The 21,518-nt window shown below is 30.1% G+C and overlaps 2 protein-coding genes across 3 annotated transcripts; one reads left to right on the top strand and one right to left on the bottom strand.

Annotated features, from left to right (window-relative positions):
• Window positions 1-2,161: 2,161 nt before the first annotated feature.
• LOC149061730 (uncharacterized) lies at window positions 2,162-7,679 on the bottom strand. 2 transcript variants are annotated; one of them, XM_089215827.1, is made up of 9 exons: window positions 7,127-7,679; window positions 6,906-6,998; window positions 3,936-6,167; window positions 3,765-3,875; window positions 3,399-3,709; window positions 3,205-3,337; window positions 2,969-3,145; window positions 2,771-2,875; window positions 2,162-2,714 (listed from the first exon to the last, which is right to left on the bottom strand). In XM_089215827.1, the coding sequence occupies exons 1-9, from the start codon at window positions 7,284-7,286 to the stop codon at window positions 2,233-2,235; spliced, it is 3,804 nt and encodes a 1,267-aa protein (XP_089071953.1). In that variant the 5' UTR covers window positions 7,287-7,679; the 3' UTR covers window positions 2,162-2,232. The 2 variants fall into 2 exon arrangements, with proteins under 2 accessions (XP_089071953.1, XP_089071955.1); XM_089215829.1 differs by having other exon boundaries at window positions 2,511-2,721; window positions 7,127-7,677.
• A 12,414-nt stretch (window positions 7,680-20,093) lies between these two features.
• Window positions 20,094-20,480, top strand: LOC149061729 (zinc finger BED domain-containing protein 5-like). Its single transcript, XM_089215090.1, has one exon. It carries the CDS (start codon window positions 20,094-20,096, stop codon window positions 20,478-20,480), a length of 387 nt encoding a protein of 128 aa, XP_089071216.1.
• The last annotated feature ends 1,038 nt before the right edge of the window (window positions 20,481-21,518 follow it).

The following is a 21,518-nucleotide window of genomic DNA, read 5'->3' as shown; positions in this document are numbered from 1 at the left end:
TTTATTAAATTCCATAATATAAATAGACATATTATATAAAAAATATATCATAATTTTGATAAAAGCAATAATAATTGACATACCTAGACAATGTTATCAAATTTGAATAAGTATGTTTTAAATTCATTGAAAACATCCTTATATAATACCCATATTGCTATTAAAAACATGCTCAAATAATTGTATTTTAGTAAATATATCGTAAATAACCTGATAATATTACAAGTATTTTTAAAAAACATACTTAAAGTACTCGAAAAGGTTAGTATTTTGAATTAGTATTAAAAATAATATGATACAATATATTATAGATCTATTGAAAAAATATCAACATAATAGCCATATTGTTATTAAAATAATTATATTATCTTAAATAATCTGTTTTTATCACAAATATTTTAAATAGGTAAGCCTAATTAAAGTACTCGAAAACACAAGTATTTTGAGTACCTATGGTAAAATATTTAAGGAATATTTTTAATATTTTTTACTTTAACCATGGCATTTATTTGATCGACATGCAATTAGTTAAAGGAAATGTCTACCATAGTGTTCTAAGTGTTCAGGTGCAAGCTATTAGTATTTCGATTTAAATATATAGTGGCTATTAAGAGTCTGCGACATCCTGGCGACACGGATGATTATTAGGCAGGTTGTATCTAATAGGAATTTATTTGATTGACGCGTTGTTAGTTAATTAATATCGATACAGCGTTAAAATGATAATATTTATACCTAATTGCATATATTGTCTCCTAATGACAATACAGTGGCAGCCATTCGTACTTATAAATGTTTATTATGCAAAGAACTACATTTAGGTCAGACTGAGAAAATAAAATTTAAAAAATGAAAGTCCATGATTCATCATGACTACATCATCACACGGCGAAGATAAAGTTTTTACGTCTATATATTCTCCTCCAAAACTACACTATGTTAGTGTAGGTTAGAATAGGTAAGTCTCCTATAGGTTAGACTGAGAAAGAAAAAAAATGTGATTAAAAAAAAAAAATGAAAGATTGCTTCATCTTCACCGTGTGATGATGTAGTCATGATGAATCATGGACTTTCATTTTTTAAATTTTATTTTCTCAGTCTGACCTAAATGTAGTTCTTTGCATAATAAACATTTATAAGTACGAATGGCTGCCGCTGTATTGTCATTAGGAGACAATATATGCAATTAGGTATAAATATTATCATTTTAACGCTGTATCGATATTAATTAACTAACAATGCGTCAATCAAATAAATTCCTATTAGATACAACCTGCCTAATAATCATCCGTGTCGCCAGGATGTCGCAGACTCTTAATAGCCACTATATATTTAAATCGAAATACTAATAGCTTGCACCTGAACACTTAGAACACTATGGTAGACATTTCCTTTAACTAATTGCATGTCGATCAAATAAATGCCATGGTTAAAGTAAAAAATATTAAAAATATTCCTTAAATATTTTACCATAGGTACTCAAAATACTTGTGTTTTCGAGTACTTTAATTAGGCTTACCTATTTAAAATATTTGTGATAAAAACAGATTATTTAAGATAATATAATTATTTTAATAACAATATGGCTATTATGTTGATATTTTTTCAATAGATCTATAATATATTGTATCATATTATTTTTAATACTAATTCAAAATACTAACCTTTTCGAGTACTTTAAGTATGTTTTTTAAAAATACTTGTAATATTATCAGGTTATTTACGATATATTTACTAAAATACAATTATTTGAGCATGTTTTTAATAGCAATATGGGTATTATATAAGGATGTTTTCAATGAATTTAAAACATACTTATTCAAATTTGATAACATTGTCTAGGTATGTCAATTATTATTGCTTTTATCAAAATTATGATATATTTTTTATATAATATGTCTATTTATATTATGGAATTTAATAAAATATGTATGTGATTATTAGTAATTATATTAACGACTAGTACTAAGAAAAAAAAAACTCGGCATGTTTCATTTTTATTATTAATTATTTTATCAAACACGTATACATTTAATGATATGTATATTAAATATCATTGTGACATACTCTCAAATTTCTACCCTATTATGTATCTTTGCAATGTAAGTTGATTCAAATGTAAACAAATGAATCTATAAAGGAAATATAAATAATAACAAGATTTGAAATAAGATATAAGACTTTTATTACTATAAAATAAACTGCATATATACATATTTTTTATGAATACAATTAACAAACAAATTTATAATGCCCATGAGCGTAGGTATGTATATTGTCTTCGAGTATAATCCTCTTATCATCATAGTTATTATAAGTTAATTTGTTGGATTTAATGGTCTTGAGCTGGTGTTTGAATGAACGTATGGAGACATTTTGATGGTAAACGTCTAAATCACTGTCATCAAACAGGCACTTCTTATGGTCATCGAATGTCATGTAATTCTTGACCACGTGCCCACGGATTCCCTTGGCTTTGATCTTCTCCTTGCCTTGTAGAATATATGCGTATGATTTTGCCCGTAACGCACAAAACTCTGTCATAACGAGTCCATCCGTCTCGTCGGAAAACAAACCTGGGATCTTTTTCCTCTCGGCAATGTAACACGGATGGTCTTTCGGGAGATTTGCTGTGTCCATCCGTTCTAGCAAATTGACGTTATTTGCCAAGTCCTGGTAAAAGTCGTCCGTAATAATATGGTACACCAGTGAATCTAAAAACTTAATGTTAGTCAGTATAAGAAAATAAAGTTGGTTTTAAAATATTTACCTGTATCTGTATACATGAGTTCTATTTTTTTACCATAATGTTTTTGCATGACATCGTAATGATACTCATACATAAGAGTTTTACTTATTTCAAGTACCGCAAAACCTATAATAAACAAATAATCAATTAATTTGGAATTAATAACATTAAAATATAATATTTGTGGTGTGTGTGTGTGTGTGTGTGTGTAATAGTTACCTATATATATTGGCTTATCAAATTTAATTTCCTTATTCTCTAGCGATACAGCTGCTAGATTCTCGTTATAAGTTGTACAGTGCTTAAACGTTGACTTATTTATAAGTTTCTGCAAACACTTTTCACTGGATACTAACTTAATTTTTATACGTTGGCGTACATTTTCCATCGTCTTGCCTGGAAAATCATAAGAAAATGTTATGAAAAATGAAAAATGATCATTTATAATAACATACCAAATACTGCATTGTTCATTAATTTAAAAAAATCTTTCTCGAAATCATTTGTGGCCTTCTTGCGTAACTCAGTGTTCAGGTTGATGTAATCAGCCAACCATTCCGACTGATTAAACTCAATGACTCTATGTACCTTTAAATATTATAATGTTAAAAATATCTTCATCGCAGAATTGTTGTAAAATAACGCTTACTTTATCTACTTTAAGGCCGTTTTTAATAGCTTGCTGTAGATTACGGTAGTGAACAATATAATTTTTCTTGGACTCTAATGTTGCCATTAGTTTTTTCACTTTTGAACCAGTAGGTATACCGTTCTGTGGTAGAAAAGGCAAGTCGTTGTGTTTATCATGTAATTCTCGCGGATAGGATATATCCACCTCGTATATCCTTCCTATGGGTGAAGTATCAGTCAAATTGTTCAGTTTGTCGAGTGTTGGTTCAACCCATTTGAACCCACCGTATGGCATGTATTGTGACATGGCCCATCCATATAAGTTATTGCCTTAAATTAAGAAAAATATATTTAACTGAATAAATTAAAATTACAAAAAACTTACAGTCTTGGTATATCAACCATGATTTTGGATTTGCCTGGTCATAATCTGGAGTCTTTTTGTGGTTCGCTTTGGCGTATCTCATACTTGCTTGCGTGAGACCACCACGTATACCTAAAATAAATCATATATTATTAAATAATAACATTATATTATAAAATATTATATCATTACCTTTTTCGATCATCAGCAACATATCATAGTCATGAAGTAGTTCGAGCTTCATTGAAGTATGTTTCAACATCGCATCAAAAGAAAAGCCTGGACAAGTATAGTAGAACGCCGGGTCCAGGCTATAAGTTGTCAAACAAAGGTCTCGGAAGTTCTCGAACACATCAGCTAACAGCATGATGTCGATTTTAAGATACAGATCTGAATACTCTCCAAGCGTATGACAGTTGAAATGGTTCCAAACAGTCTTTGCAAATTTATATTCCTCATCCTTAATGTGTTCTTCTGTTAATGTACTGTAAAAATCTGTTTTCTTCGGCAGATGTGTTTCCTTCAGTTTGCTCCAGCCATCCGTATACTCATAAGGGTAAACACCTTTACGAGTAACGAGTGGCATGTCTTCGATTGGAAAATGTTTTCTCGTCTCTCTGAACTTCTCCAAGTCTGGTGTTATTAAATTGTTGGCTAAATTTGATAAACTGGAGGACATAAATCTAAATGTATCTATAAAGCGGATTGTGAAGGAGTTGTTGATATATTTCGAAAACGAAATAAATTTCTCCTCGCTGTTTGGTATTACAGAAATTGTGTTTGTATCATATCCAAGCTCAGTTACCAAAAAGTGTGCATCATAGTTGGTTAAATTGTGAAAGAAAACCGGTACAAAATTTGGTTGTTGAAGCTTGAGATTACATGAATTACATAAACTTTGTCTAAATTTTCCCGATAGATGGCAATGATCAGCTACTTTATGGTTTTCTTTGGAAAATTCCTTTTTACATAAATTACATGCTTTACATAATTCATGTATGCATCGCTGTTCCGGTGTCATTATAATTGGTGTGTTGGTTTTGAGCAGTTTGTATATTTTTTCTGCTATTTCCACAATACTTTGTACAAAATGTTTTGCTACCTCTTTATTTTGATTACTTCCGCGGTATATAACTGGCGATGTTGGTATTTCAAATTCTTCAAGCAGTTCTTTCGGTATGTGATCATCTGCCTTTATGAAAAAACCATAACTCATAGGCTCGTGATTTTGAATTACAGTTGTATTTTTTCCTTTTTTCTCGTTACATTTAACTAGAAGCGCCTCGAAGTCAGCATATATAACTATGGGGTGGCGTTGTGTTTTGTTCCATGCACTAAACTCCAACATTGAACCGGGCTCAGGCATCTGAGGTAGGATAGGTTTATGCGATCCGCATATCAATTTATGCTGATCAAGTGCTGCTTGTCCGCATAGCGTATTTTTCCGGGGTCGAGTGTCAAATGATGTGAAGCACCGTTTGCAAAAAATGATACTATCATGATGAGCAGTTTTCTGTGAGCGTATTAGTCGTGAGAAATTTGATATATATGTGTAGTGGCTTTTATCACCGTTGGTAATTAATAGTAGATCGAAATGATCTTTTTTTTCTTCATCCGCAACTTTAAGTGGGAAAATAATATGTTTTTTATTCTTTTCTTTTTTTAATCCAAATACATTGACAGACGTGTTCATGTTATTTTTCTCAAATTTTTTTATTTCTGTGATGGGTGTCGGGAATGTTAAACCATCGAAATTATATTTGTCCTCGAGCGATGTATAATTTTCAGCCACTTGATTTTTGGCCTTACCCGAAACGTATCTTGATAAGATTGCCCACTTGAAGCACTGTTGGTCTGAGTTTTGTGGATTGATAACAGCTTTTTTATTCTTAATGTAATTTGGTAACGGAATGAACGATGAGCCACCCATAGGTGTATATTTATATACACCTAATAACAAGCCGTCTATGGCTTCCAAAGTAAATCCACTTCCTTTAGATGTATAAACATCTTCTTCGGTCAATAATTTTGCGAACGCTTGTTCTACTATTGACTCAATATCCGTATTCATAAACATTTCTTTAGCTGAAGTTTTAAACGCACGGTTCTCAGCTGAATTCTCTACGTTTGGCCGGCTGTACGTTGCTTCCAGTTTCAGGTTGAATTTAATTGGATGTTTTGTCGACGATGATTTAAGTAATTGAATTAAGTCTTTTTTCGATGATACTAAAAATGCGCTGAAGTTGTTCAAATTATCTGTATTTTTCTTATAATACCAAATGATTTTATTAGAGAGCGATGAACCAGTCTTAACAAAACCGGGGGTTTTAACGATAGTCATGCGTGTTTTTTTAGCATTTACTGCTTCGTTCGAATTTTCCTCATGTACACGCTTAAGATCATTGCGATTTGAAGCCGAAGGAACTGAAATAAAATAAATAATTTACTATTGTATTGATAAACATTATAGAAAATATGTGTGTAAAGATAAAATGGTTATAAATAAATTTTTTTTTTTCAGTAAAATTTTATAAAGAAACATTAGGAATTTAAAAAATTTTAGTGATATGTTTAACATATTATAGAAAATACGATTTTTAAAAATATATATTAATAAAAGGAGATAGTTGTGAAGCTATATGTAATATAAATATATTATGCAGGCATCTCAAACATCCTGTCAGATGCCCTTCACCCAGACAATATACGACAAATAATAACCTTTATTACTAAGTCCAACCTTATAAATAGTATATAATATGTAACTTATACCATGTAAATATTTTAGAGTTAAACCCATTGTTGCCAATGGCCATAGTTGCCGAGGCTTAATTCAAATAAAAAATAAAAAATAAAAAATAAATTATATATGTAAAAGCAAAAACAAAAATGATATAGAGCTCTCGGTTATAGCAGTAATACCTACACATGCTGGCGTTCGTAATAATAGTAATAACTAATTATAACTTTAAATATGTTTATTTGAAATATTATCAGATTATTTTAGATATATACGTACTATTGTACACTATGAAATAATAGTACTAGTAGGTAAATATGTATATATGAGAGATGTTCATAATATTATTTTATTATATATATATATATTTATATTATTGTTATATCATAGGAGGTGAATAAACATATGAATGATATATTTACCATTATAATCGTAAATATGTTCAGCTGGTTTAAAGAAATCTTGAATTTCTCGCTTGGTTATGGTTGGTTCTTGTTGAATTACAATGCTTGAGCCTAGAAATGATATTAATAGTTAAATAATTTAAAATAATATTATATTTAGATAGTGTAATGAAACTAAGTTTTACTAAGATACACTTAGTCGTCTTGTTTACAAATATATTAAATTGTTAAATACTTACGATGTTTTTCTTTCCTATGTCTGATGAGGTTATCTCTCCGTGTGAATATTTCTGAGCATATACTGCACGAAATTTTATTAGGTACATCATGCAACTTGGTATGTCTGTGTAGATTTTTAATCAATGTAAATGTTTTATCACATACACTACACGAGAACATGATTAGGTATGATTAGGAATGAAGAATACTATACACGACTTGACTCTTCAACGAATAGATATGTAATGAATTATAGACAAATATCTTGTACTTTAAATAACAGTGTGAAATAGTTTTATCTAAGCGAATTATTGACGCATGAGCTAATATCAAACTAGTGGTGGAAAAATGAACTACGGCGCTTGCTTAAGAAAAATAAATAATTAAATTTTTATAATATTTGTAAAATATTTGAATACACTTAAAAACACTTTAGAACTCAGACGACAAAACACAACAATACACATAGACGGTAATACACGGACTGGCTTCGTTTTACTTAATGCACTACTTTTTGTCTTGTAATCATCGACAATACTCAGATATGTCTCTATAGGTGTGTAGACGGTTAATGAGGTAAAGGCGTGAGAAAGGGTGGTATGGATAGAATGGAATGTGTGTACTTGTAACTATGTGCGAATTTGTGTGTGTGTGTGGCATGAACGAACAATGGTGGTGGCGGCGGTGGTGGCGGTGGTGTCATTGTGGACTAATGTCTCCTATATGGTATCGTGTATATTTTCATACGTAAAATACCACAAAGGATCAATATAATAGTATACCAGAATATTATATTTAAAAAAAATTTCATAAGGGGAAATAAAAGGGGAAGTAATGTGGGAAGGGGAAAAATATGTGTTGGTCACGTGTAGGATCTGGCGGCGTGTGATGAATTTATGTATGTTGCGGGTTGCCTATATTGCTTAATTATTGTCGGTTTCGGAGGAGCTTGGGAGGAGCATGTACTACGAATTGCCTATACAGAGGAGCCTATGCTTTTACATGTAAAATTTAAGGGGGAGGAGCTCCAGAATGCCCCAAAACATACTACTCAAGTTATATATATTATATAGTATTATAGTCATTCCGACTCTTATGATTAGATCCCGGATCAGTGGCGTAACAAAAAAATTTGGGCTCTACTAATTGGTATTCTCTGTTAAATTTTTATATTGCATATTTGACCGTAAATGCATATTTGTTGCGTATTTCATTGAAAATTTTGCGAAAATTTTGGACGGTAACAGTAATATTTATGTATTTATTTATACATTTATATTTTATTATTTTATATTTTTTTCATACTAAGTACAACTTTGAATTTTTAAATATAAATTTTGTAAATGCATATTTGTTGCATATATTAATGATTTTTACTACATATTTGTTGCGTATTTTAATGATATATGTTAATTAATAATATAGGTATATAAAGATAATATTATTATTTTTATTATTATAATTTAAATACTAAATAGTTGCTTTGGGGATTTTTTTTCCGGGGATTTTTTTTCTGGGGATTTTATTTACCGGGGATTTTTTTACGGGGATTTTTTTTCCGGGGATTTTTATTCCAATTATCATTTAAATATATGCACCCAAAAATACCCTTTGTACAAAAAAAAATGCTGATTTTGTAAATACATTTTTATTATCAGATCTAATTTCCTACATCAATAATTTCAATGGCTCAATCTTAAAAAACCAAATTATGTGGAGCGTAGTTGAATTTGATTATGATGGCAGCATCCAAATTATCCCAAAAAATTGGTTTTTAAATGAAACAAAATGCTATTGGCCTACTCAAGGAACATTCAAATCAATAAATGCATACACAAAAGCAGTAAAAAAAAATGGTTATCCCTGATGAGAACTGGCCTATGTTTGAAACTCAAATACTTGCTAGTTATGGTAATAATTTAAAGAAGTATTTTTAATTTAAACTAATCATTTTTACATTGATTGTTAATAATCTACAGATGATTTTGATGTTGCATTCAAAAAACTTAAAAAAGCTGAAACTCATACAGACTTAGCAACAGATGCTGAACAAGAAAAGCTCAGTCGAAATTTGAGACACAAAAAGAGAAAATTAAGTTCATCGTCGTCGAGTGATGAAGATAAAACATCTAAACTAACAATAGTTAAAGTACCTGCTATACCAAAACCACCTTCAAGTGGAAACAATACATCTGCAGATATAGACCAAATAAAGTTAACTTCTAAAACTGAACATGAAAAAAATAGGTCATCTGTAAACAAATCTGTATCATATGACTATGAAGGTAGGAAAAAATCTATTTTATACTAATTATATAATCTTGATAATTTAATTTAAATTCAATATTTTAGAACATTTTCAAAGTCCGATCTATGACGAACGATCTAAAGGTCATCAAACTAACTCAAGTAAAGTTATAACATTTATTATAATTCAATAGGTAATAAATATAAGAATAAAATCAAAGTCATATAATATTTTAACATTTTAGAAAAGAGCTGTCGAAGTTTAAGCTACAATAATAGTGAATCTTCTACTGACTATGAAACCGATTCAAGTAAATATCTCATAATATATAATATTACATAGTTTAGTGTCAATAAAAAAAATGAAATCTATATATTATATAATTTATTTTAATATTTTAGAACATTCCCAAAAAAGTACAAGTTGTGAACCTTCCAGTGGCCATTCTGCATCTCAGTCAAGTAAATATATATTAATTCAATAAATATAAAAAATAAAATCTATATTATATTATATAATTTTCTTTATTATTTTAGAACATCTCCAGCCTAGTAGAAGTTATGATGAACATTCCATCAGTGGCCATTGTGTAACTAACTCAAGTAAAGATATATCATTTATATTTCAATAATAAGTATAAGAATAAAATAAAATCATATAATATTTTAACATTTTAGAATAGGTCTGTCGAAGTTTAAGCTACAATAATAGTGGATCTTCTACTGACTATGAAACTGATCCAACTAAAGATCCCATAATATATAATATTACATGATTTAGTGACAGTAAAAAAATAAAATCTATATTATATAATTTATAATTTTTTTATTATTTTAGAACGTATCCAGCCTAGTAGAAGTTATGATGATGAATCTTCCATTGTGTAAATAACTTAAGTAAAGGTATATTACAATATAATAATTCAATAAATATAAAAAATAAAATTATGTATTATTGTATAATTTTCTTTATTATTTTAGAACGTCCTAATAAAAGTTGTGATAATGAATCTTCTAGTGCAAGCCATCCCGTAATCAACTCAAGTAAAGATATAATAATATATAATAATTCAATAAATATAGTAAATAAAATCTATGTAATTATAATTATCTAAGCTGTATTTAATATTTTAGGAAATTTCCATCAAGTACAAGTTTCGATGAACTTCATTCAAATGACCATCCATCTAACTCGCGTAAATATCAAATTAATTTTAGTTCATTCAATTAATACAAAAACTGGGGAGGAAGGTGGTAGCTTGCTCGTAGCCCTCCCTGCATACGTTAATTTGCTAAAATCCACGAGATCAAGCAAATAATTAACGTATCAATACCACCACCAGGCGCTGATGCCCAGCATTTCAAATCATCAGCAGCAAACGGCAGTAATGCCAACTGTAAACGGTCCTTTTAAGGACCACTTGACGCTTAATGTTGGTGAAGATCTTAGGATCTGTCACTTCAACATTGAAGGAATTTCTAAAGCGAAGTGTGAAGTTCTAACTAAAATCATGAACAAGGAAAGAATAGATGTAATTGCCTTGCAAGAAACACACACGAAAGATGACAATGACCTTCAAAAAAGAGGCTACATCGCAGGATATATAGTAATTGGAGCGATACACCACAAGCAGTATGGCATAGCTACGTATGTAAAAGAAAACATCGATGATACGATGGTAGTTCACAAAGCCAACTCAGGAAACACCCAAGTACTATCCACGAAAATAGGTAGTATTACTGTAACGAATGTGTATAAACCTCCAAACAACAAATGGGAGAGTAATCCAATGAAAACCTTTGAACACCCAGCTATTTATGTGGGTGACTTTAACAGCCATAATATGGCGTGGGGCTACGAGGAAAATGATGAAAACGGAGATATATTATATGAATGGCTAGACACAATGAATATGGAACTTGTCTTCAGCATAAAGGATAAGGGAACTTTTCGATCAGCAAGATGGCTGAAGGAGTACACGCCAGATCTAAGCATAATATTGAAACCTCCAAATGATAGTAAACAACTGGCATCGCGCCGTATTCTCTGTGATTTTCCTCACAGCCAGCATCGACCGGTGGTCTTAGAATATGGCCTAAAAATACCAATAATTAGATCAATCCCAAAACCAAGATGGAATTTCAGGAAAGCCAACTGGACTGAATTCGCCAAGGAACTAGATCACCTAATACAATGGATCCCAGCAAAGGCAGAATGTTATGATCGATTCGTGGGAGCGATAAAAATGATAGCGAAAAAGCATATTCCTAGGGGCTTCAGGAAGCAGTTCATCCCAGGCTGGGACGAAACGTGTAATGAACTGTATGCGGAGTTTCAAAGGTCAAAAGATAATAACATAGCATTAATTAAAAGCAAAGCAAATATTAATTAACAACTTAAATTCAATAAGAAAACAAAGATGGCATGAAAAGACAGAAAATCTAGACTTTACCCACTCCAGCCATAAAGCATGGAGCCTAATGAAAAAATTAGGCACCTCAAATAGTACCACGAAAGGTCAGCATACCTTAAGACCAAATAGTGTAGCAACCAGATTAAAAAGCGTTGGAAAACTTCCAGTAGACAAAGAGCATAAACGATTAATAAAAACAGAATTAAGAAATCACAGGAAATTGCTAATGCCGCATCCAACACTGGACGCTGCTTTTACACAAAATGATGTATGCAACGCAATAAAGAAAACCAAAATAAACAAAGCTGCGGGCTTCGATGGGATATATTCTGAGTTTTTTAAATTCGCAGGACCGAGAACTTATACCTGGCTAACTATGTTTTATAATGATATTATAGATACTGCAAAACTACCAAAACAATTTAAAACAGCGAAAGTGATTGCGTTACTAAAACCCGGGAAAGATGGCCACGAAGCCGCAGATTACCGACCTATATCATTACTGAGCGTTACGTATAAGATTTTAGAAAGAATGTTTTTAGAACGTATACAACCATATATTGAAGACGTGATACCAATAGAACAGGCTGGATTTAGGGAATACCGAGGATGTGAGGAGCAAGTGCTAGCGCTCACAACTCTGATAGAATCTGGATTCCAAAGGAAATTTAAAACTAGTGTAGCGTTCATTGATTTGTCAGCGGCGTATGACACAGTATGGAGAGACGGTCTTTTGAATAAGTTCGCCAAGGTCATCCCATGCAAGAAATTATTCACACTCCTAGATAGAATGCTCACGAACCGCCGCTTCAAAGTATTTTTGGGTAATAAGGAAAGCAATTGGCGCACAGTACTCAATGGTCTTCCCCAGGGTTCGGTACTTGCTCCGACTCTATTTAACTTATATATATATATATATGAACTACCTGTTACGAAAGGGCTTAAGTTCCAATACGCGGACGATATTGCTATTGCTTATCAAAGCACTGATTTAGAGGATGGCGGGAAAGCACTTACTGAAGACCTCAACACTATGAACAAATACTTCTCCAAATGGCGTTTAAAACCAAACCCTACCAAGACTGAAGTATGTGCTTTTCACCTAAACAACAAAAAGGCTAGAGAAGAGTTGAAAGTGACATTCCAAGGAGTACAATTAAAGCACAACTTCACGCCGAAATACTTGGGAATAACATTGGATCGTACGCTCACATTTAAAGAACATCTTGTCAAAACTGACATATGACATACTTATCATAGGGTCGTTATAAATACAGGGTGCAGGGTAGTTGTTCGAAAAATGATAAGAGCCTCGGATACGATAATTCTGAAATTTTCATGTTACCAACATAATATTTTTTTTTTACATTGTAATTAATTTGACATTTCATATATGTGCTGCACTGAGTATGAATCCATAATATATATTATTAATATTACATAATACAAATTATGTAACAAATAACACTGAACTGTCTGAACATCTATCAACTACTATCTTATTAAATTAATTAAATATGAAACAGCATTTTAGATTTTAAGCAGAGATATCATAGTATTTTATTAATATTTTTCCGTGTCAATTATTTTTTATGTATATTTTTTGTTTGTATATCTTGAAAAACTATTCCTAGTTTTAAATGTAAAAATAAATTAATAATCTGTCTTGATTATTTTACTTAAGTAAAAGCACTTAACCTAACCATATAGATAGTCCAGATTTATTAAAAATGATCTCATTTAATTTACCGTAAGTTTACACTTGTAATTTTGTAGTTTCTACATTACAACACAAGTGAATAATGCTCAGTTCAGTTAGGTTTAACTTCATTGTTCAATTAATTTATAAAGTGTAAAATATGTTTTATAAAAATAAATGATTTTATTTACTAAGTACATATTTTAAATACTTTTCAAAATAAGTAGATCTATATATTACAATATGTATTATATGCATCATATAATAATAATCTAGTTGGTACTTTGGGGGATCAAAAGTAAAAAATTACTATTAGTTAATATAGTTCAGGAAAATCAAAATAAAACAATTAAAGGAAAGTCTATGTACCTACAGCAGAGCTTTACTCTGTTTATAGTTTTTATTTTTCAAATCTGTAGGTACTGCTGTGAACCTGTGGTATATGTATTATACGTTATAATACAAAAAAGATTAAAAATCAATATCATTTAGTGAAATATATATTTTTATTTTATAAATTATCGCATTACATTTAAATAAATAAAAAATTATAACGCATTAGAAGGTATTTTCATCATTAGGCTAAGTTTGCGTAATATAAATTTTTATACAATGTTTAATACTTAATTTTCCAACATGCACACATTGACATATATATATATATAAGTTACATATTAGGTAGGTAATATTAATTATTATAATATTATACATTTAAATTATTATTTAAAAATTGCACTTTCCATTGAGTAATAGGTAGAAAGGTAGAATAAGAGAATGTTAAAACACAAATTAAAAAAATTAACATTTAAAGTTAACATTTTGACACGTAATGTACCTTATTTTTATTTCTTTGTATTAGCATTGATTATACATAGTATATATAATATATACATACTATATATAATCAATGGTATTAGTATTTATTTATTGCACTAAATTCAAAATTCAAATTGAGAAATTTTTTTCGGTTACGTTGGTGTACATGTAGGAATTGTAGGAGGTTAATGATAAAAATGTCTTATCATTTTTCGAACAACTATCGGCTTCCGATAAATACAGTCGATTACAGCACCAAAGTGTTATCATTTTTATTTATCATTGTTATCACATAATAAGGTATCACCTGATAGTGTCGCCTATATCTAAATACCTAAATCTTACTTGACAAAATAAATTATTATTAAATTATTATTAATAATTATTTTTAAATTATTACAAAATTTATTTTGTCATGTTAAATATTATAATAATACAAATTAGGTTAGGTTAAATTAGTCTTTTTATTTAGATGTTGTTTTTCGTGTTTCGTCTATGATGTAAGTTAAATCGATTATTTTCAATTCTCGACATTGGGCTGGTATATTTGAAATATTTTCATTGGTACTCGAATTTGGATTAATAGAGGTAATGGCATTTTCATTATTTTCATTTAAAACTGTAACACTGTTTCAAAAATGTTTGTAGTAAATCTTCAAACGAACATCCTGGTACATAAATAAATAATGCACATACATGTTTACATGGCCAATGATGTTTTTTAAAATCTAAACATGTACAACTGGGTAATTGAAAATTTACTAGATATGAGGAAGTCACTTTTACTCTTTACTTCGATCAATAATTTATCCATCTCTAATTTTTTAATTTTTTTTTTCATGATAGATATTCTGAGCTATAGCATATCGTGAATATACATGTTTAACAAACGTTTCTGGTCGTCCGTGTAAAAATGAAGGTATTTTATTTGATATTTGTTCGGACTTCGTCAACCTGTTCACGCTGTTATGTCCCTCTGCCCCAGGTTGGTAACACTGCCGGAGAGACGCTCCTCTCCACCCTCGGTTAAATTAATATTGTTATTCATGTGTAATAAACCATTTGTATATTGTTGTTATAATTATCTTGTACATTTATTATATTTATTAGCTCATTGTATCTAGTCCAGGGTGTGCGAGTTCTAGGTGCTAACCGCAGAGACAGGAGCTCCTAGTGCGAACAATATTTGTTTATAATATGATGAAAGTTTGTAATTTTTTGTCTGATATTTACTTAAACTTTGTGGTAAAAACTGTTCAATTATATTTTCTAATATACATACTATTTAAAGACTTGTCAGTCTGCATTTTTAAATAAAAACTCTTTAAAAGTTTATTTTGAGATTCTACTCCATTATTTATGTATATTCACGATATGCTACAGCTCAGAATATCTATAATGAAAAAAAAATTAAAAAATTAGAGATGGATAAATTATTGTTCGAAGTAAAGAGTGAAAGTGACTCTTCCTCATATATAGTAAATTTTCAATTACCCAGTTGTACATGTTTAGATTTTAAAAAATATCATTGGCCATGTAAACATGTGATTGCATTATTTATTTATGTACCAGGATGTTCGTTTGAAGATTTACCACAACAATTTCAAAATAATGTTTTCATATCATCTGATCCTCGGTATTCAATTACTAATAATACAGATCATGAAATCAAAATTCAAAACAGTGTCACAGTTTTAAATGAAAATAATGAAAATGCCATTACCTCAATTAATCCAATGATTAATAGAACCAATGAAAATATTTCAAATATACCAGCCCAATGTCGAGAATTACTTAAGAAAATGATTGATTTAACTTACATCATAGACGAAAAACAACATCCAGAATTGTCAAAAGAACTAGATACTTTAAATAATGTCCATAATAAAATGGTTATAAAGCATAATGGTTTAACACTGCTACCTAAAAAACGTAGTTCAACAGTATTATTAGATTTACCGAAAACACATAAAAGACCTAAGACCTAAATCAAAAGACTAATTAAACCTAACCTAATTTGTATTTATTATTGTGATTTTTTATTTTATATTTTTTATTATACTTAATTGAGTTAATTAACGAATTAGAACCACTGAGAACTAAGATTATAATTATAATTATAGTATTATATTAATGTTGGTGACACTATCATATTATTGTGATAACACTGATAAAATAAAAATGATAACACTTTGGTGCTGTAATCGACTGTATTTATAACGACCCATTATCATAAACATAATCTTATTGAATCGTTATCGTGAACTTTTCGAATCCAAAAATATTTCACTGTAGTTTCACATTGTTAGTAAAACGTTGGTATAAAATGTTTAAAGACGAAAATATATAACGTATATAATATATAAACGGTCATCCTTTTATCAAACAACACACATTATTTCAAAAATGTGTATATAATATACACAAGGTGATACTTTTATCAAACAACACTCATTATTTCAAAAACCTGTGTATAATATTTATTTTTTTGCTCAATATGTATTCGCTCATATTTTTATTCGCTCTTTTTCATTCGCTCATTTACGTTCGCTCAATTTCTTTCGCTCAATTGTCGTAGAACCATAAAACCAATATGATATAGTTAAATAAAAAAATCCAACAGTTGTATTTAAAATAATGAAAGAGGGCTAAAAGTGCTTAAAAAAATAGTTTATTGATCCAATTTGTACAAGTATTTAATTCTAACACTCACCAATATTCAGCAGGCGCACTGCTTCATTCTCTCTGTATGTTTCACAAGAAATTTTATCATCTACTACTGACTTCAATGCTTAATCTATAGCAGGGCCTATTAATCGACGTTTTTTAACATCCTGTGTTCTACGAGTATTTCAAAGTTTCCAGAAAATGTACATTGCATAATAACCCTTAATGAGATAAAAAATTGTTTTAGGAAATTAGTGATTATTTAATAGAAATATTTAACAAAATAAAATTACCTTGAATTTGCAGATGGTTTATCTGAGACAATCCCTTTAAAAGTTGATCCACACACAAAACATCTACCATCTACAGGTATATAATAACTGCCATATTCATATACTTTTGCACTTTTAAATGCTATACAACAAGGCAATTTCGTAGGTATGTTCCATTTCGTACAAAACCACATTTTTCACGAGGTAAACAATCCAGCTACCACCCAACCAATCCACGAAAGGCCGTACCATTTACCTCATCGACATAAAGAAGAGATAAATAAGCAAATGAAGCAACTTGAAGAGGATAATATTATAGCACCTAGTCGAAGCCCGTGAAATGCACCTTTATATAAATAAAATAGCTGGTTTTAATAAACAAGTAAAGTATTTTAAACTTATATAAGTATATTACATTCCAGTTATCTAATAATATTATTTGCTTTCAGGATGATGATATTTACCTGACAATCACTAATTATTAATTTATATACTCTTTTTCATTACATTTTATACACACGTCAAAAGAAAAAAAAAAATATAGTTAATCTGAGAAGTAAATAAATAAATTTAACATAATTATTTTATAATCTGTACAAATATTTATGTAAAACTATTAAAATAATATATCTATCAATATCATAATTGGAAGGTAATGCGGAAACAAATAAAAAAATATATTCGGGAATGCGTCAACAAGTCATCCAATCAAACTGCCCGAAAGCCAATGATGATAACCACTACAGCATCCAGACTCTTCGAAAAGATATATATGGATATTGTAGGACCCCTAACGAAATCGTACAATGGAAATGTATTTATTCTTACACAACAAGATGACTTTTCGAAGTTCGCGTGAGTAGCTCCGATGCCGAATCACGAAGCAAACACAGTTGTTAAGTTTTTTGTGACTCAATTTGTGTGTCTACATGGTCTTCTTCATAGCCTCATAACAGACTGTGGCTCCGAATTTTTAAGCAAAGGATTCAAGGAAGTGTGTCAACTGTTAAAAATTAATTAGATATCCACCAGTCCTTACCATTCTCAGAGTAATGGTTCTCTAGAACGGGGTCACCATACATTAGCAGAATACTTACGCAGTTTTGTCAAAAAGAACCCGCAGGGACACACGTTTCCCATTTGAAATGTTCTGCCTTAACTCTACGACTCACACTTCCACAAAGTACTAACCTAACCAACTAGTATATGGGCATCCAATAACAGTACCAAATTCAATTATGAAAAATACAGAACCTCAATACAATTATAACGATTACTATTTCAAGTTAAAAAAAAAGAAAACGCAAGAACCTCAAGCTCAAGCAAAAACACACCTCTACGATTCCAAACAGAAATCCAAAGAACGTTACGATCAGAAAATATCACCTCTAACAATAAGTATAGGTGACCGAGTTCTTATCCAAGAAAAAAGGACCCTATTAGGTAATAGAAACTAACCAGGATTCTCCGAATATAACGATATTGAAGAAAAACAGACCAGTCACTCCGCACAGAAATTTATTAAAACCATTCTACGAAAGAAATTAAGTGTTCTTGTTAAACTATTTTCAGGATCTTTGCAATTACCACGGTTGGACATGCACAACCACAAAGAACAATTGAATCAGATAATCAAGACAAACCATCAACATCTAAGTTGGCGATAACTCCAACACCGAACATCAAGAACTTTATTACGTGTCCTATGCCCAAGTTGGTCTATATCATTTCACTAGGGATTTAGTAGTTTACGTGAACCTAAACGAACAATTAGCAGAATACGATACATTAATGTCTCACTATTAAAAAACAGCAAAGTGCTGTACAGATTATTCAGAAAACTAAGTATTCTCGAGCATATGTAAACCTTTTATACAACAGCCTACAGAGCAACACTACAATACCCATATGAAATAGAATCGAACTATTGAAGTTTGATGATAGCCATTGACTATGATCAACAGACAGCAAATAATAGTCGACGTGGATTGGGAAGTGCTGTTAACCGTTGCAAACGTAATTAATGGAATGAGCTCAAGAATTAACATTGACTTCATTGTAGATAATATAATAGAGTTAGGTAAAAACAAATTAAAAAATCTGAACCTTATACACGATAGAACGAGAATATCGGAAATGGAGACAACAGAAACTAATCGTACACTGAAAAGTTTAAAATACAACAGCAGCGAATTGAGGAAAACCTGAAACATCTACAACAGCAAATCGAGAACAAAGGAGTAGTACCTCAGAACCTCACAAATACAAAGTGTATTAAAAATTTAAATATTCTTGTTAGCAAAGCAGTAGAATTAAGTAAACTTATACATGTACTACCGAATTCAATGTTCATTCTAAAAATAGAATTTAATGTTATATTTAATTATGTTATACATAATTATTTATGTAATTTTTTTTTTTTTGAATAACAATAGTAATATTTATAAGTAAATTAAGGAAAAAATTTATAAGACTGTACAATCCTGAGATACCAGAGTTACAGTTAAATGGTATTCAAGAACACACTAGAGTATAATATTTTACTTTAATTATGCTGAACTGACCTTCGACATTCCAAGTTACAGACTCTTTTAGATTGGATGAAACACGGTGATCATAGGAACCCCGTGTCTCATTTAGTGTGTGATGTGTTGTGAACCCTTGAATAATTAGCAGTGTAGAAATAGTGTGTTGGTCGACAGCTCTTCGACAGGAATCCACTGACAAGGCGATTCGGCATCCGGCTGTTAAAATGTTTTAATAATAAAGTAAGTACTATTAGGTTTTTTGGATAAAATATTTTCCAAAATATGGAAAATTAGTTTTATGGAAGACAAAAATAGAAGACAACACTTTTAATGACTGCTTTCCTATGCTCTATACATTTCTAAAAGAAAATTATATTAACTTGAATGATATCGTCAAAAATGAGTTCATTGACCACTTATCTAACCTCAAAATTCATTTCGAACACTATTTTCCACAAAATACTCAACAACAAAATTGGACCAAAGATCCTTTCAGTGCTGACCTTCCAAAAAATTTGTCATCTATTGAACAAGAACAGTGGATCGATGTAACATCAGATTCCACAATGAAGACCATGTTCAGATCATCGTCGTTAACACAATTTGGGACGCATGTGAAACTACAATACACCGAATTGGCCACCAATGCTTTGAAAAATTTAACACCTTTTGCAACTTTGTACCTCTGTGAGAACGGGTTTTCTGCGTTAGCTGTAATTAAAACAAACTGAAAAAAGTGAACGTTGAGAAGGAGATGAGATATTTCCAAGCTTGAGCCATGATTTGAACATATTATGAAGCATAAGCAAGCGCATCCATCTCACTAAAAATCTAGTAATAAGTAATATTGATTTGTTATTTTATTGAGTTATATTTCCTAAGACTAAACATAAAATATTTTGTTATATTTTTTTCCACAATAACTACTTATTTATAATTTTTTTATAGGTGTGTTTAATATGGTAAATAAATAATAAGTATAAAATATAAATTACATTAATATAAACATTGATTTTTTTGTCATTTTTAATTTGGGAGCCGTCAACATTTTGTGAAGACTCAAAGGGGCCTTGGGATGGAAAAGTATGAATACTTCTGTGCTATATAATAATTGAGATCAATTATGTGACGGTCTAATGCAATTAGACCAGTATCAACATATGTATGGTCATGCAACACATCTTCATTGTAACTCTCCATTATTTTCATTATAATAAAACAATATTTTAAATTATCACTGGTACGTGTTGTCGTGTTGAACAATGGAGATACTTTAACTTTAAATAATTGAATGTTACCACGTATTATGCTACTCTACTATAACAAAAACTCAATGGGAATTGGGATAATAGTATAATCTTAATAGTTATTGAACATATAATAATAGTAGGATTCTGAATTTCTTACCAAAATCAGGTTTTATAATTTTAGATATATTATTTTCTAAATACCCATATACGTAAAAATTCAGTGGAAATTTTAAACACGATTTGTTAATAAATAAATAAACACAGTCTCCAAATCAGCTGTGGAACTACTGATTGGCGCCATCTAGCAGAATTTAGTTGAAAACTCAACAATCCAAAACGTACTTTTGTAACATTTATAACGATGTCCCGCAATATACAGATATACTTTTCTATATATCGGTTGAATACATTTATCGTTAGATTGCGCCAGTAGTTCCACAGCTGATATAGTAATTCATTTGGACGGTCTCCTTATCATTATTCGATGTGTAATCAGTATATCTTAAATCGTGATAGAAA

Source organism: Diuraphis noxia, unplaced genomic scaffold (genome assembly GCF_037042655.1).
Source record: "Diuraphis noxia isolate RWA-SAM2 unplaced genomic scaffold, SU_Dnox_SAM2 contig0001, whole genome shotgun sequence".
NCBI classification, from domain to species: domain Eukaryota; kingdom Metazoa; phylum Arthropoda; class Insecta; order Hemiptera; family Aphididae; genus Diuraphis; species Diuraphis noxia.
The sequence above is the reverse complement of the archived record's forward strand: the minus strand, read 5'-3'. Positions and strand labels throughout refer to the sequence as shown.